Source organism: Brachyistius frenatus, unplaced genomic scaffold (genome assembly GCF_029030835.1).
Source record: "Brachyistius frenatus isolate BFR_SWC_R1_liver_20210118 unplaced genomic scaffold, ASM2903083v1 Contig_340, whole genome shotgun sequence".
Classification (NCBI taxonomy): Eukaryota; Metazoa; Chordata; class Actinopteri; family Embiotocidae; genus Brachyistius; species Brachyistius frenatus.
In genome coordinates, this window is record NW_027210939.1 from 229,138 (window position 1) to 245,397 (window position 16,260).

The 16,260-nt window shown below is 44.7% G+C and overlaps 2 protein-coding genes across 2 annotated transcripts; one reads left to right on the plus strand and one right to left on the minus strand.

Moving 5' to 3' along the window:
- Nucleotides 1–830: 830 nt before the first annotated feature.
- On the minus strand, nt 831–5,159 carry LOC138635932 (2-iminobutanoate/2-iminopropanoate deaminase-like). Its single transcript, XM_069723670.1, has 6 exons — nt 5,064–5,159; nt 3,873–3,978; nt 2,327–2,381; nt 2,126–2,194; nt 1,037–1,092; nt 831–939 (listed from the first exon to the last, which is right to left on the minus strand). The coding sequence occupies exons 1-6, from the start codon at nt 5,126–5,128 to the stop codon at nt 880–882; spliced, it is 411 nt and encodes a 136-aa protein (XP_069579771.1). The 5' UTR covers nt 5,129–5,159; the 3' UTR covers nt 831–879.
- A 363-nt stretch (nt 5,160–5,522) lies between these two features.
- On the plus strand, nt 5,523–15,934 carry pop1 (POP1 homolog, ribonuclease P/MRP subunit). The gene is made up of 16 exons (XM_069723650.1): nt 5,523–5,608; nt 5,802–5,928; nt 6,168–6,293; nt 7,310–7,485; nt 7,593–7,853; nt 7,939–8,026; nt 8,180–8,358; nt 8,508–8,734; nt 8,864–8,957; nt 9,049–9,157; nt 9,268–9,387; nt 10,966–11,087; nt 11,275–11,466; nt 13,115–13,269; nt 13,852–14,094; nt 14,695–15,934. The coding sequence occupies exons 2-16, from the start codon at nt 5,805–5,807 to the stop codon at nt 15,347–15,349; spliced, it is 2,871 nt and encodes a 956-aa protein (XP_069579751.1). The 5' UTR covers nt 5,523–5,608; nt 5,802–5,804; the 3' UTR covers nt 15,350–15,934.
- Nucleotides 15,935–16,260: the final 326 nt, after the last annotated feature.

The following is a 16,260-nucleotide window of genomic DNA, read 5'->3' on the forward strand; positions in this document are numbered from 1 at the left end:
CTTTTCTAAATATTTCATATTATTTAAAAGGAGAATAGAACAAAGACAGCTTCATCTGGTTTTTAAAATGTAGAAACGAGTATGTGCCGTGATGAGCCAGCAGGTTTCTTTTTTTCTCCCAAACTTACACACAGTTCAGATCACACAAACGGATGCAGACAGGAGGAGATGATCATTGAAGGCGATGTTGTGTTGGGATGTGCAGCTTTCATGTGTTAACGTATCCCTGTCATAAAAACCAGGCTCAAAAGTTGATGAAGCATGAAAAAGGATCAATTAGATAAAAGTTTGTTCGATTTTCTGTAGAGCTTATCCTTAATGAAATGATGACATTAATGAACTTCCTGTGCTCCTCTCTTCTGTACGACCCCGGTGACATCAACAGATATAGACTATAAGAACCAATGAAGAAGAAGAGCCACGAAGTGAGATCATCCACAAATATTTTTGTTGACATTAAAGGGAAAAAAAGATCTCTTTTAGAAAAATGTTAACTATTTGCTATTGAGTTGGATTTGATCATCCATCCGTAGTGCGAGAGGAACACAGCCTGGTAATAACATTCAAGCCAACAAACAGGCTTCAAAACTAAACGGCGACTGTAAGTGAAACGTGAGTCGAGGGAATTTAAAATGCCGTGCTGTCTCCAAACACGTCTCATTAATAATGAGGGAGGAGAAAGTGCTCTGAGCTGCTGTTCGTCTGCCAGGTGACCCTCAACATGTTCATGACGGCGCTGCCTTACTTAACGACCTCCAAAGGATGATCAATCTGTAAGAAGATGCAGGAAGTTGGTTTTATCAGTTCTTGTTTGCTCCATAAAACAATGCTTTATTTTTCATGGATTGTGTTGTTTTTATTGTTTGTTGGATGTAACTGTTAGGAAGTGTCAGTCAGAGGGCCCAAAACAGCAACCGCTTCGATCTCGACCAGTCCACCCTGCAGAGAGAGAGAGAGAGAGAGAGAGAGAGATCAGGGAAGTTAAAACCACGACAGAGACAACGGAAAAGATGAAACGCTGTCGTTGAGCACTCACTCTGGGAAGAGCAGCGACCTGATAGGCAGCTCTGGCCGGGAAGTTGGTGCTGAAGACTACAGAATACAGTTCAGTTAGGACACAACATGCAGACACACTGATGAGGTCGTAGAAGGTGAACACCTGACAACTAGAAATCGGTCTTTTTTGGTCTCTACAGTGTCGTATGTATCTGATTTTAAGTTTTAATCTGCAACACAACCATGAAATGTTTATTTAGCCATTTCCTTTCATCACAAGCACTTTGTTTTTCCTGCAAAGATGCGTCAGTCTGTAGCGGAGAATTCAACCTACATCCACGTTATGACAGCTTGTGATTTACACAGCTGTCATTCTTATTGGATGATGAAGTGCAATGAGTTCATGGAATTGCAGCTTCAACCACAGCAAACGTCAGAACGAGGGAAAACCTTTCGGTTGATGATTAACAAATTAAAACCCAAAGTGAACATCCTACACAACCTCATTCTAAACGTTCAGCACCTGGAGCAGCATTTGTGTGAAGGTAGCACCTCCAGACACAAATAAGTGTACCACACAAACAATAAATCATAAACAACATGCTACAGTTCCAGTATAATTCTGTTTTTGTAACCACCAGTTAACAGAAACCCTTGGGCGGACAAATGTAGTGACTTACATTGGTGTATTTTTTTATGTTGTAATTAATTTTTGATTAAACCCTTTATTTCTTAACCGTCCAACTGAGTGCCTGAAGTCTGATTTTTATATTTTACTCCTTTTCTCCCTCTTTGAGCAATAATAATAATAATAATAATAAAGATTTATTGTGCATCAGAAATGGATGTATCCACACAAATTCACTGCTAAGATTCATTGAATGAATGAAAAATGAACTGTGTGAAGATGAGACTTGTAAAAAGAGAGCGATGAGGCGGGTTGTGGGTGAACACACGCCAGCTGACAGGTCGCCTGTTCAGCAAGCAGAAAGTACACCTGGGAAACATTCGTTGTTTGGTTTGTGCTGACATCCAGTGGCGGACTTTGTACTGCAAGACGGAAGTGATGAGCCTTTGCTTGAGAAATAACATGATGGTCCATCATGAAGAACAACAGCATGATACTTACACTGCTGGTAAACATCATTGACGCGGGTGAAGTCGTTCATGTCGGCTAAGAGCACTGTGGTTTTGACAACTGAAGGATAATAATAATGAATTGCATGGTTAGGTCTGCGATAAACAGTGAAAGAACTCATCGACAGAAATGTGAACTAGAACTTTTATCTGTAAAAAGTGTAAAATGTAAAGTTTGTGAAGTGTTTCTCACCGTTCTCATACCCACACCCAGCAGCTTTAAGAATCTCTCCCATATTCACAAGAGCCTGAAAAAAAATAATTTGCAGTATCAATGTACACGCTGTGTATAAATATTTGGCACTTCAAATTTTTCATTCTGTCGCATGAAAACGAGACAAAACACACAGCCGGAGTCTAAAAGAAGAATCTTCAGCTACAAGGAGAACCGGGAGTCCTGCAGCAGAAGGTGACGCTGAACGCTGCACCTTGAAACTGTGTGCTGGTTTAAAGGCGAAGGAAGGTCACAACAAACTCTGATTAGATTTGTGTCAATACAAATACTCACGTCATTGTTTTGAACACATCCTCACTCTGTTTTCAGTTCCTAAAACTCATGCAATGCAGGAGTTGTGTTTCTGTTTATTTTTATTTACTTATATATAACACACTCCCATTATGAACACATTTTTTTCAAAGCTTAGCAGCCTCTTCATAGTCTAGATATGAGAAACTTCAGGGGAAAATTCATCACTTTTTCTGTGCATGTCCACTCAGTGTTGATGGTAAAGGTAGTCAATGAAAGCAATGAACTCCTCAGCGTGCTTTACTTGAGTTTTTCGGACTCCTCCTGCTCACTGAACCGTGCCAGCAGTGCTTACATGTACCAGGATTCATTATGTGAGTTTCTGAAGCCTAAAACCCCCAAATCCTTCTGTTCCTTTAGCCAACTCTCTCTTCTCGTAGCACCCACTCAGCAAAAGAACAATAAGCAGCTAGACAATATTAGAGCGAAAGACTTCCAACCACGTCCAGCGTTGCCGTGTAGCTGCACCATAGTGATGAATACACCGCCCTCTCCCGCCTGCTGCTTCCAGTTTATCCACAGTATCCTGAAGAAGATCTACAAGGTGTCCCAGTGTGGAGAAACTTCCATACATCGTAACGCACACACGTCTCTCTCAGGGTCGAAGACACCATCCAACTAAAACTGCCCAGAATGATTGAGTTCCTGTTTGCATCAGGGGCACCATCAGTCGCTGTTTGCTCTCTGCAGCTCAGAGTCTGGATGGTCGCCACCGGCTGCATCCTCCCGCACAGCCACTGCAGCTGCAGCATCAGCCCGTCTTTGGCCTCAAACTCTGGCTCCAATAAATACAGCCGAGTTAACAAGAACACTGTAAAATGTATGTATGTTACGTATATGTCCTGAACATCCTGTCATATTTTGGGATACAGTTTTTGTTGTTGTGCAAAAGAAGGTTTTGTGTTGGCGTGGTATGGAGAACACACCTCTGTCGACCCACATGGTTCAATGAGCTTAGAGTTTCCTCCGGCCACCAACTACGTCACTGAACACGTCAAATGACGGACAGACTCCAAGAATTTATTGAGCAACTTATTATATCGGCTACATACACCAACAACACTGACTGGACATCCACGAAAAGTGGAGAATTTTCCTTTTAAAAGAGAGATGAAATATTAATGATGAACCTATTATACTCAACATGATGGTAAACAATTCTTGGTCAGTTTCCATGTTGATGAACGAACGGTGGTGGTTTGTGGGGTGTCACCTGTCTGGTTTGAGCCTGAACACCACCGTCCACCAACCGTCCACCGGCGGGATCCATCCCCAGCTGTCCTGATACGTACACGGTCCGATCCACCACCACTGCTTGGCTGAGAGACACAAGAACAGGAGCCAAGAATCAGCCGCACTGGATTCAAAATTGGGTTTATCTCTTTCACAAAGACTGTGAAATCTAGTTGTGCTTTCTGGTGTTGTTTGATTCAGAGGAATAGCAGACAGTAAATGCAGGGATTTTGATAGCTAATTTCCAAAGTTTCCAACAATGCAGAAATGAGTAAAAAAAAAAAAAAAGAAGTTCCACATCTCTCTCATCAACTCCCTGAGTTTGTGAAGTTTCTCTTATCAACTCTCAAGTTTTAACTGCAGGGTTTTAAAGATCCCCTCCTAGCATGTTAAAAGATACAATACAATATCAGCTTTGAATGATCATTGGTGTCTTTCCATAAATATAGTTCAGATACTCAGTTAGAAACTTGTAAAATGACAACAATTCCTCCTCCCTCACTGAACAATTCTGAATGTATGATTATGCAACATGTTTCATTTCTAAAGTTTCACCACTGGATACGAGGTGTCTCCCACATCACGGGGAGGCTTCAAGGTCCCAAACACACCGGTGGAAGTTGCTTTTTGGATTTGCTCCCTAACGTGTTGTGATATCAAGAGTTCTGCTCACAGGTCTGTGTTTCACTGTCTGAACACACATGACTCTGCAGGTGAAGGTCAAAGACAAGTAACAATAGATTTCAGTGGACTTGCCCCCAAGAATCATCTTGAGATTTATCTGGCAAACATACAAACTCTTTATGGTTAATGTGGAATAGAATAAAATACTGTGGCCATTTAGAGAAACTTACATAAGCTACTAAACTTAATCAGACGACTGTATTCAGAAAACTGCAAAATCATAATCACAGTTTGCTGTTGATCTTAATAGTTCAACCTTTAATAGTTCACAGAGTTTAAAATGCGAAATCCAAAAACCTGCACTTTGCTCCTAACAAACACATCTCCAGGGACTGCTGAACCACAGTTCACTGTAGCTCTGCTGTTGATCATATTACCGAATAAAAAGCATTGCTTTCTCCGAACAAGTGTTATTAATCCTGCATCAGCTGAGTAGCAGCTGGAGTTTTAACTTTGTGTTCAGGCGGATGCTCGAGGCTCCTCTCACCTGTAGGGGCCGATGGCAGCAGGAGCTTTCGCTGTGCTGATGATCCTCCTGATTAATGCAGCCATTTCACTGACAACCTGTCACCAAGTCGAGGGAAAGCTGTCCAACAGAGAGCTGCAGGGAGAAGGAGAGAGCAGCAGGTGACACACGGACGTCAGAGCTGCTTTACCGTAAACAACAAATTAGATGCGCAAAACGTCGCTACAGAGGGACAATAATACCATCATGTAGAAACTACATGTCCCTCTGTACAATAATACCATCATGTAGAAACTACATGATGGTATTATTGTGTGTTCTCTTTAGCGATTCAGAAATATTTCACTCTCAAAGTTAGAGACATGTTTTAAATTAGGACATAATCTCTGGAGAAAGTGTGCAGACTGTGAGTGTATATTTTGTGTTGCGCCAATATACTACAAATCCCATGAACACCGCAAACCCGGAAGCAAACAAGACTCCGAACAGCATGAGGGAAACTCACATGGTAGCTTACGTGTAGAGGGGATCTTCTGACATCCGCTCTGGTACCTGGGACTCCTCAGGTAACCACATCATTCATCTCATTCCTGTCTCCACGTGTTTTATTTGCGTTTTGTTGGTAGTAAAAGTGACATCCGCGCTTTCCGGTAACGCTGCTAGCACGCTAACGTTAGCCACAAGTCCCGGAGCTGAGTCAGCTGTCGGTCAGCTGTCGGTCAGCTGCACGTCTGAAAACTGCTTTCTGCTTTCTTACAGAAAATGTCTGCGTCTAAAGTTAAAATACGGCAGAAGAAGATGAGAAATCAGCCCGCCAGCGTTCAGTATCCGTCTTCACCTCATGTGGAGAGGAAGACCCAGAACGGAGGAGACACACCTGTCACAGGTACACGGAGTCAGCTGTTATTGTTCCCGTGGTGGTTGATGTGCCCTCCTCCATGATCCTCCTGATCCAGGATCAGCAGGAAGAGTTCATTGAACGAGAGGAATCTAAAGTTACATGCTCAATAAATTGATGAGGAACAGACGTCTAAATCTTGAACTCCCTTTTCTGTTGTGCCTAACTTCAGATTCTCAGGTGCACAAACTCGATCCTGAAATGACAAAGTGAGTCTCTTCCCTCAGGTGAACCGTCTGGTGAGAACCCCTCCACAAAAACGCAGGCGACATCTCCCCACCAGAGTAAATGGGTCCGTGGCCATCAGAAAGACGGCGGCGGCTACGACAAGGAGATGCCCAAGTACATCACTGGTGAAGACGCTGACCTCCTCTCACAAACGCCCACTGAAACCGTGCGAGGGCGGATCAAAAAGCTCAGAGACCGCTCCGGTGCACGGGTGGAGTGCAGCACCGTGACGTGCAGGAAGCTGCAACCTTCAGGACCGAGTTGGTCCAGTTGTGTCGCGTGAGCAACATCAGTATCTGAGTTACACAAGTTATTGTGACCGTAAACCTTTGCAGTGGATTTGAGCTGAGAATGAACATCATATTTTGGGTCAATATCGGTAACAGGCCTTTGACACGCTTCAGAAAATTGACAGTAATGACTTGGTGAGGCAGGTGAGGTGTTTTCAGTGTATTCATGTATGAAGAAGGGCGAATGTCACCGTCCAAGACCACAGAGGGAGCCTCAAGTCAGGAGCGTAACCAGGCGGGTTCTCTTTAACAACGACCTTGAAGTGTGGCGTGATGGCTCTTCGGCGCTCCAACATGACACCGCCCACTCGCACAGTTGCTCGCCAACAACAACAACAACACAATCGTAGCTCATAATTTGATGTGGGCTCCCAAGTCCATAGTGACCTTGCAAACGTACCAGTGATGACAAAAACACGGGTGGTGATGTTGATCAAGCGATGTAACTTGGAATATTTCCTCCCAAAGGTTCCAGCTTCCTCCTGATGTGTGACATCACGGTGCTGCGCTCTGCTCACGCGCAACAGGAGCCGTCGCGAAGCTTTTTATTGAGCCTCGTAATGACTTCACGACCAATGAGAGAGCTGCTGAGATCCATCTGTCATCATTTGATAGGCTGCAGGTCACAGATGTGATCAGTTCACTGCTTGTGTTTTTATATTCACTGCTCTCATGTGGTGAACTTTATGTTTTTCTGACCCTCTTCATATGAACATTAAGTTCAAATGAAGATATGAACATTAAGTTCAAATGAAGATGTAGAAAGTCACAAAATGGAAGAAATGAACCCTGAAGTTTCTCATGAAGTCAGACTAACGTTGAGTCCCTCCACCTTTCTCCTCCCCACCAAGCCGGAGCCTTTGCCAGAGCCAGGGCTGCAGAGGTGCAGACCATGCTGAAAGCCGTCACCAAGACAACAGGCAGCAGCCAGGTGTTGGCAGCTCTGCCCAAACACATGAGGAGACGGGCCATGAGCCACAACACCAAGCGGCTCCCTCGCAGGCTGAGAGACCTGGCCAACAGACTGGTAACCTGGTTTCATTTAGCTTCTTAAAGTCTTAAAGTAATGCGTGAAGTGTCTTGTTCTCCTTCCCTGACGTGTTCACTGACGTTTCTGTTCCCTCCGTTCACCAGCGAAGTCGGAGCCTGCAGGCCGCCTCGAAGAAGAAGAAGAAGGAACAGACGAAGAAGAGCCGCAAGGCCCGCCGGCGCCACGGCAACCTGCTGCTGGAGTTCAACCGCCGCCAACGGAAGAACATTTGGCTGGAGACACACATTTGGCACGCCAAGCGCTTCCACATGGTTAAAAAGTGGGGTTACTGCCTCGGGTACAGACCCACCTACAAATGCTACAGGCCCTGCTACAGGGCGATGAGCAGCCACTGCCTCCTGCAGGTAACCACACTCAATGTTTTGGGCTTTATTTCCTGTTGGAGACATCACTGGCAGGAAAATCACCTTCCCTCTCTGGTTCTGTCAGGATCTTTCTTATTACTGCTGCATTGAGCTACAAGGAGAGGAAGGCAAGCTGCTGGCTGCTCTGTCCCAGCTGACCAGCAAGGAGGCCGGTGAGAACAAATATCATTCATTTTTCTTCACTAACTCACTAAAAAAAAAAATCCTCTCGGCCTCCTTTTCCCTTCATATCGTTCCTCTGTGGGTTCAGAGTTTCTAAGTTTAGTTGGAGTAGTGCAGTCATCAGCTTTGATTTGCGCCTCCAGGTCCAACGTTCGCTGCAGCTCTGTGTCTGTCAGGGTGCAGACAGGGCAGTGTTATGGTGTACCGAGCGGGACGGTACCCCTCGCAACCCCTGGGCCCGGTCACCTTCCTCTGGAGGCCCCGTACACAGGGCTCCACCCGCAGGCAGCTCTGGATCTGGGCTCATCCCACTCTCAAGCAGGTACGTTGCGTTTTACAGGTTTGATTGATTGTAAATGAACGAATGTAAATTAATTTGATGGTGAAAGTTTTGAATTTGAGTAGATATAAAACAATATAGGGAAAACCACAGCAAGACAGTTAATTCCAGAGACTGCATCTTCCTTCCAGGACCTTCTCCCTGAGTTACAGACTGTGTGCCAGTGTTGTGAGGCTGTGCTACCCGTGGTGACGCCTGCAGAGTCCAGCCCAGAGTCGAAGCTGACACCTGGAACCAAGAGAAAGAGGAGCTGTAAGGAGGCCAGTGGACCTCCTGCAAAGAAGATCCTGGGCGATGGAACGAGACCACCCTCCGCCCCGGTCACCTGGAGGTCCAGCTCCTCTGGCATACTTATAAAGTCAGTGTAGTTTACACGTTTGATTCCAACAGAGTAAACTGTTGACTGACAAACTATTTGGATGAAATATTTTCACTGCAGCGGGTAGTAAAATAGTTTTCCTCACATTTCTGTGTGCATCTGTTGCAGCGATCTCACGATGGAGATGGTTCGCTATCGCCTGATTGGTCCACAGTCCCACTCTGTGCTGGCAGACACTTTGGAAGCTGCTACCTGCCGTGATGTAAGGATTCTACCGTCATCAACCGGAGCAGCCTCAGAGAGGAATCTGCATTTCACTCTGAGTAACTGAATTATTTTTGTTTTGTTTTAAGGAAGTGAATGGGTCCGGGACCTCCTCCCTCTGGTGGCCTCAGCACTGCAGAGATGAGCGCAAGATGAATCTTCATCAAGAACAAGCGGATCTGTTCCACACACTCAAAGGTTTCTTGTTATTTTTTTGTGTGTGTTTTTTTTCCTCATTATTATTTTGCCAGCCCGTCGGGTGTCTGTTTATGCTTGTCTGCCTAACCACGACTGTATAATTGGTGCAGGCATCTATTCGACCGGAGAGCTGCCCTCAGGCTCAGTGCTGGGTCTGACGGTGGAGGACCCCAGGCTGACCTTACCAACAAAGAAGGTTAAAGCTTTGCCCTGTGTAAAGCAGGCACAAGGTAACACCTGACCTACCAGACAGACAGTGGAGCAGGGGAAGTTAGGAACAGGAAGCGGACCGTTAAATATTATGTCGCTTGGTACAGAATCAGTCTGTTGTTTGTGGTCCTGAGGTTGTTTCAATGAGTGCACATCTGGTCCTGTGCTCTGGGGGGGCCTCTGCTTGGCCATGCAGATGTTCCAGGTTCGAATCCTGGCAGGACCCTGTACTCCAAACACACCCTCAGAGACCGACAACAGCTGATTGGCTGCTCATAAAGAGACACGTGACAGATAAGAGACTTTAATTCAACTAGTTTTTAACATCATGATGATCAGCTCTGTTAAAGTTTGATGAGCTTTTTACTTTACAATAACAAGAAGCCAAAGAAAATCCTGAAGAATGAGACAGAAATTACTTTTTTGTGATAATATCACGAGATAAATAATCACAAACAAACACAAGATATTAGTTGTTTTACTTTAGTGGTGAGTAAAGAGTCTTCTTCACCATCCCGTCCTCAAGCAGCCACATACAGCCAACTGCTACCAGGTCAATCACATCGTTCTCTTTTCTCTGGATGACAAATTCCAGTTTATCATCAAGTGTGTATGAAACACCGCTGTCTTCACGACTGGACTCTCTGGACTTGTTTCTAATATGAAAGGTTGCAGCGCTCCTTATGATTTATAAAACAGATCATTAAACAGGGATTCAACAAAAAAGCATCAACAGCCGCGAGGGTCAGGATGGAAGTCTGGCTTTAAAATCACCGGAAATATTCAGCTCAATGAGTTCCATGATATATATTTATAGATGTTTTACATTTATAGATATATTCTCAGAGCTGCTCACTGGCTGATGTTCCCTGAAGTCAACTTTACAGCGTCATGTTTTCCTCAGCATGGAGCCTTTGCAGCCTCCTAAGCCAGTAATATTTGTAAATTGGCATCATTTTTATTCTTCACATGGATGGAGTAGCTTTGCTAAGATAGCTGGTTAAATTTGCTCAGTAAAACCTTTATCCAGTTGTCTTACTGAAAACCTGAGTGGTAAATTAATACTAAGCCCCAAGATGAGTAAACATGAACTATATTTTAATTTATTATAAGTGTATTTGCAGATCCATCATCCCACTCTTACTTGCAATGATGGTAAACTATTTCTGCTTTTTTTAGTCTTTAGATTTGAATTCACTGACAAAGCAGATCATCTCTAAATAACAACAAAAACACTTTTCAAATACTGTCAAATTTTGTTTGTATTTGTAATAAAGAAGCACAAACAGAAGTATAACAGGATGCTTGACCACCACAAGTTTTCATATAATTCAATCCCCACTTGAAACCCTGTAAATATGGCTGCACTTTATTCTATAATCTTTTTAGGATATACACACTTTTCTGAGTCACCAAACGTGCATAAATGAACATGTTGATGAAGAACTGAAGAAGCCTGTTATTGTTTCCAAAGCCTAATGAATTTTATTAATCCTAGATAAACTCACTGTTTATTTAAATGTTGAGTTATAAACCAGAGGCAAAGACAACGGTGATGGCGGTGATGCAGGAGCATATGGTGTGTCTGTTTGTTCCAGAGGTGGACGAGGAGAAGAGGAGGGAGCTGACGCTGCGAGGAGCACCGGAGCGCTGCTGTCACAGCTTCCTGTGGGATCAGTCCATCCGCGACAACGTCACTGAAAACAAGATATCTGAGCAGGTAGCTCATCATTTTCTTACCAACAGGAATGTCACAGCAAAACTGATACGCTTTTTCTAATAATATAAACATCGGATTTATTTCCTTTATGCTTCCTTGTATGTCTCAGCCTCTCCTATTGTGAAAGCAGACACACGTTCACCTGGATGTGACCTCACCTGTCGTATTGTCTGTGTCTTGCTTACAGGAGTTGAACCGGATGAAGAGTGAGGTGCTGGTTCCGGGGTCCCGGCTGAGTCCGACCCCCCCGCAGGGCCAAGTCCCCATTCTGCTGGTTCACCAGCCTGGCAAGCAGGTGGGACATGAGATGAGCTCCTGGGGGGCCGGATGGGACGTGCTGCTTCCTAAAGGCTGGGGCATGGCCTTCTGGGTCCCTCTGGTACGTAACACCGACGTGAATCCATTTGATCTTTTTTCCTTCTGCCAGGAGTTTGGAAACAATTTAGTTTCCCTCCCAGTGGTACTGAAGGTTTGGATGCCTCCACTCTATGTGGTCCCTGGCGCCTGTTAAGTGTTTTGGTTTGGATGGTTTGAAAGCTGTCAATCAAACTGGTGCAGACAAACACGACTGGACCACGACTGCTGGAGATGGTGGGTGTTGGGGGGCTTCCAGGTGGTTGAGTATGTTTGTGGTGAGAAAGCAAACAGAAATTATTTTTCAACTGTAGAAATCTGATTGCATAAATGCAAGAAACCAATCTGCTGAGAAATCCATCTGCAGATGGTGAACTGTTGAGGATACGATCTTATAATCAGTCTGTATATGCACTTTAGATATTTACGTCAATCATTTGGTAACCATGGTAGCAGTGAGTGCAGGGATTTCCCTCATCAGTCTAAAGCTGGTGTCTATAGTGTTTGAATCTTACTTCATGTACTTTGGCAAATCATTAAGTCCATCAAATTTCCACCTGCTATAGAGACGCCTCTTCTTTATCCCCTCTGCCTGTTTGTCATCATTCATATCAGGTTGATCTGCAGACTATGAACACTAATATTGCTTTCAATCTTTTATTTCCTCTTAAAGCCCTTTGTGACACCAGAGAAAGTGAATTTACACCTTCGAAGCACAAAAGTGCTGCATGACTTGCCATCAGTCAGGAGTTAGATTTACATACATGGGTCCTGATGATGCTGCATGAATTCATGTTTACTCCTTTTGTTTTGCTTGTAGAAACACAGTATGAACAACAACAACTGGATATTAACTCAAATCCTCCTGTTCTGAATTAAATGCACAAAAATGCATGTGAAAGCACCCTAACATCAACCTTCAGGATTAGATTCGATACAGAGGGCGTGGCAGCTTTTAATTCTGCTTTTCTACTGACTGGGGGCTCCACCACTTCCCTGCTCTTTGCCCAGCAGCTTCAGGTCTTCTGCAGTTGGCACATCCAGCATGTCACGGGACTCAGGTTTCCCTTCGACGGCAGCGATAAACGCACCCACACCAGACTCATCACATGTCCAGTGAGAAAACAGCTGAACGTTGAACGCCCTCTGACCTTTTGGATGTCGTGGGTCTGCTTATGCTCCATACCTGCGCTGTTTCTGATCTTTTACAGCCTAACTTCCCCGTTTTATGTGATATTTAAGCCAGCATTATCTTTCATCTTGTGATCCTGTTGTAGATTAGTTCTATTTCGTGTTTCACATCTAGTGAGTCCTGCTTTGCATTTATATTGTCCAGTGTGCATCAATGTTTAAACCACTTAAGAAGTGGAGACCAACATTTTTGGGTTTTTTCTAGGTTTTCTATTTTTTTTTAATTTTTTTTTTTTTTTTTTTTTTTTGAATAAGATGAGGATAAGATGATGACTGGACTGGATGATGTGTCCAGTGGATGTTTGTATAGGAAACTGAAGAAAGATGTTTTCATTATTGGGTTGTCTCGTCCATGTTTTGGGGCAGTTCTATTTTGTTTGGGAAAATGTTAAATGTACCTTGAAGTGGCCAGAAGCCATCAGGTTTGTTGTGTTTGCCAACCTTCCTGAATATCCGTGTGTTTTGTGCCTTGTTTCCTGTAGGTGTACAGAGGAGTTCTCATCGGTGGGCTGAACATGAGTCTGAAACACGCTCAGAATAAAGCAGCTCCCCACTTTCCCCACGATTACCCAGACTGCCCTGCGGGCGTTCGTTTCCAGGAGGAGCAGGAGGCGGAGCTCCTGGACAAGTTTAAAAGGTCAGCTGAAGGCTGAGCAGGGAAGGAACCAGAAATAATGTGTGTGACTATTATTATTATCAGAAACAGGGTGAGGACTGTTTCAGCGGGGACGGCTTGTACTGCCAAAGCTTTTGTGTATCTTGTAATATTATTCTGGCGTGTAACTGGTACGTCAGCCTGTGGATAGAAAACAGATCCTGAAGAAGTTTCCCAGAAAGTAAAAGTCTGCTGAAGGATTTGCTGCCCCAATATATCTTAATTAACTATTGGCAAACTTCAAATTACTCTTTTAAACTGTGGAGAAAGTGTTTTCATTTAAAAGTAAGGGGCTAATGAGACGATATTGGAACTAAAAATGCTGTGTCGTGGTCTGTTACTGCATGACTGTACAATAATCTGCAAGGAAAAGACCAAATGTAATAATCCACAGCCTTAGAAAGTGCTGAGATGGTTAGATTGGAGGTTTTGATGGAGGACAGAGCTCCTCTGTGACTCTGGTTTATTTCCATAATGCACATCGTTCCCTCCCTGCAGATGACACACACTGGCAGCGTTGACCAACAGTGTGACAAAGGTTTGACCTTCTGACCTCTTCCACAGGCACCCGCCCGCCAAAAGGACCAATTACATTAAACATGGCTGTCTGGCTCCTTTCCGTTGCCCGTGGCAACAGCTGGCAGAGGAGTGGGAGCTCATCACGAGGGAGGGAGGAGAGGAGAAGAAAGGAGACAGCCAGACCAAAACCAAAACCACAACGCCGCCTGACAGCGTGTTGGAGGAAGAGATGACGTCACAACAAGATATCGGCACAACGAAGCCGGAGAGCCGCTTCACTCTCCTGAGGTACATGTTCGTCTTTGTGGAGATTTATTCTTTTCTATCCTCTCTCTGGAGGTTGGTTTGAACACACAGATTTACTCCAAGGTCCCTTCATCCTAAACATGTAAATCACACCACAGCTCCCTTTCAAAGCCTTCTTGAGCTGAAGTGTATGAAATCTCTGGTTTTGGGGCTTCGGCCTTCAATCATCACTTGCGTCTTTCCTCTTTCATTCGAAGAGAGAGCAGCACAGCTTCTGACAGACCTGATGCACGCCGCTTCTCCAGTCTACCTCCCTTTTCATCATAATGTCCCTGATGAGAGTACCCAGACTACATCCAGCCTTAAATTGCTGCGATACATCACGGAGATTAGTCGGGGGGGAGGAGTTGCATCTATTCCCGTAAAAGCATCACATAAGCTTTGAGTAATAAATGTTTTTTATAGATTGATTTTCACTGCCCCTTGGCTGCCTTTTGTTTTCAGCATTAGGAATTAAAAAATGTTCTTCAGCAAAATGTTCTGTGTCTCAGAGCACCTTATTGGAGCCCGTGAAAATGCTGCTTTTCTTTTCAGTATTCATCACCTGCTCTAAATGGGTTTTGGTTGACATTTGCTTCCCAGGAACAGGAAGTCTCTGCGGCTGCTCTCTGCCTGGTGCAGACCCACGACATCCAAAGGTCAGAGGGCGCGTGGCGTCGGCGAGGTGCCGCCTCTCAGCCGCTCAGCTGTGACGTCGTTCCTCGCAGCACACGGGATGAGTCTGGTGTGGGTTCGTCTGTCGCTGCTGTCGAAGGGCAAACCCGAGTCCCACGCCATGCTGTGTGTGCCGACCGCAGAGGACCTGAAGCTGCTGGGCAAAGATTGGGGAAGTAGTGGCCCCCAGGAGCCTCCGCACAGAGACCACTTCAAAAGCAGGATTAAACCTCAGAAGAAGAAGAAAGCTGCCGCATCCTCTTCATCCTCTGATCAGCCTGAAGGCTCAGAACTTCCCTCTGCTTCTGACTCGGGCCGCAAGGACGCCTCAGACTCCATCTTGGGGCTGTGGCCGGACCCCCTGCCGAGTGTGACCTCCCACTGCTCCCGGGTGACTCTGGGCTGGGTCACTCAGGGCGACTTCTCCCTGTCGGCAGGCTGCGGGGAGGCTCTCGGCTTCGTCAGTGTCGCCGGTCTCCTCCACACCCTCCTCAACCAGCCGGTGGAACACAGAGGAAAGCTGCTGCTGCGCAACCCCACCTCCCTGCACTACCGCCTGGCTAAGATCAACTTAGAGGTCTGAGTAAACATATTAACCACTGCAGAACTTCACCTCAAACAGCATTCGATTCTAATGTAAGGGATCAATGCCGAGACGTCTGTCCTGCAGAGATCTGTAGTCGAGTCGCTCGATGCTTCTGATCTGACAGAAACCCTGTGCCTTCACCAAAGACATGCACAGAGCATGGCTCCAAGCTGCCTGGTGACATTGTTGAAAGGAGAATTTTTAGTTGTGTATATTATAAACTGGGAGAAAGCTGCTCAGTGTTTCAGTTTAAGAGGGTTGCTAGTGTTTGCAGATTTGTTTTCCTGCCTTTGTCAGAGAGATGCTCCACAAAGGAATCGGTTGAATACTGTAAATGAATGAAAGCCTTGGTTTTATTTTGAAACATCAGCCTTTTCTTTTATCAGTTTGTTTACCAGAAGGAATTCATTTGACTCATTTTACATCGCTCTATATGGATTCTTATTGATGCTGAGAGTTTTTATGTTCATCAAATTAATGGGTTTGAATTTCAGAAATGTGTCTGAAAATGCTCCTGCATGAAGAGCTTTTGTTTGAGCATACACTAATAAAATATCTCTGCTGTACTTGACAGAATATGTCTGGAAAGTTAGTGTCATTATTACTGGAGAGAACCAACGGCAGCAGTTTAAAGTGGAACACAGTATGACCTGCCTTTTTATAAGTAAATGCATTGAACAAGCAATACTTCTTTTTATAGTTACACTGGCATGAACAGCGGTTTCCCACACATCCCATAATGTGTAGGTGGCAGATAAGAGTGGTGTTGCTTGGCAACACTCAAGTTTGGTAGCAGTTCAGTTGAGTATGTAGTCTGAAGTTTATCTGACGGGCACTCAGGCTGTGCATTAGTGCTTTTAAGGCCCGTTATGTTCCAACTCCTCGGAAATGGATTTCTGAGCGTTGTG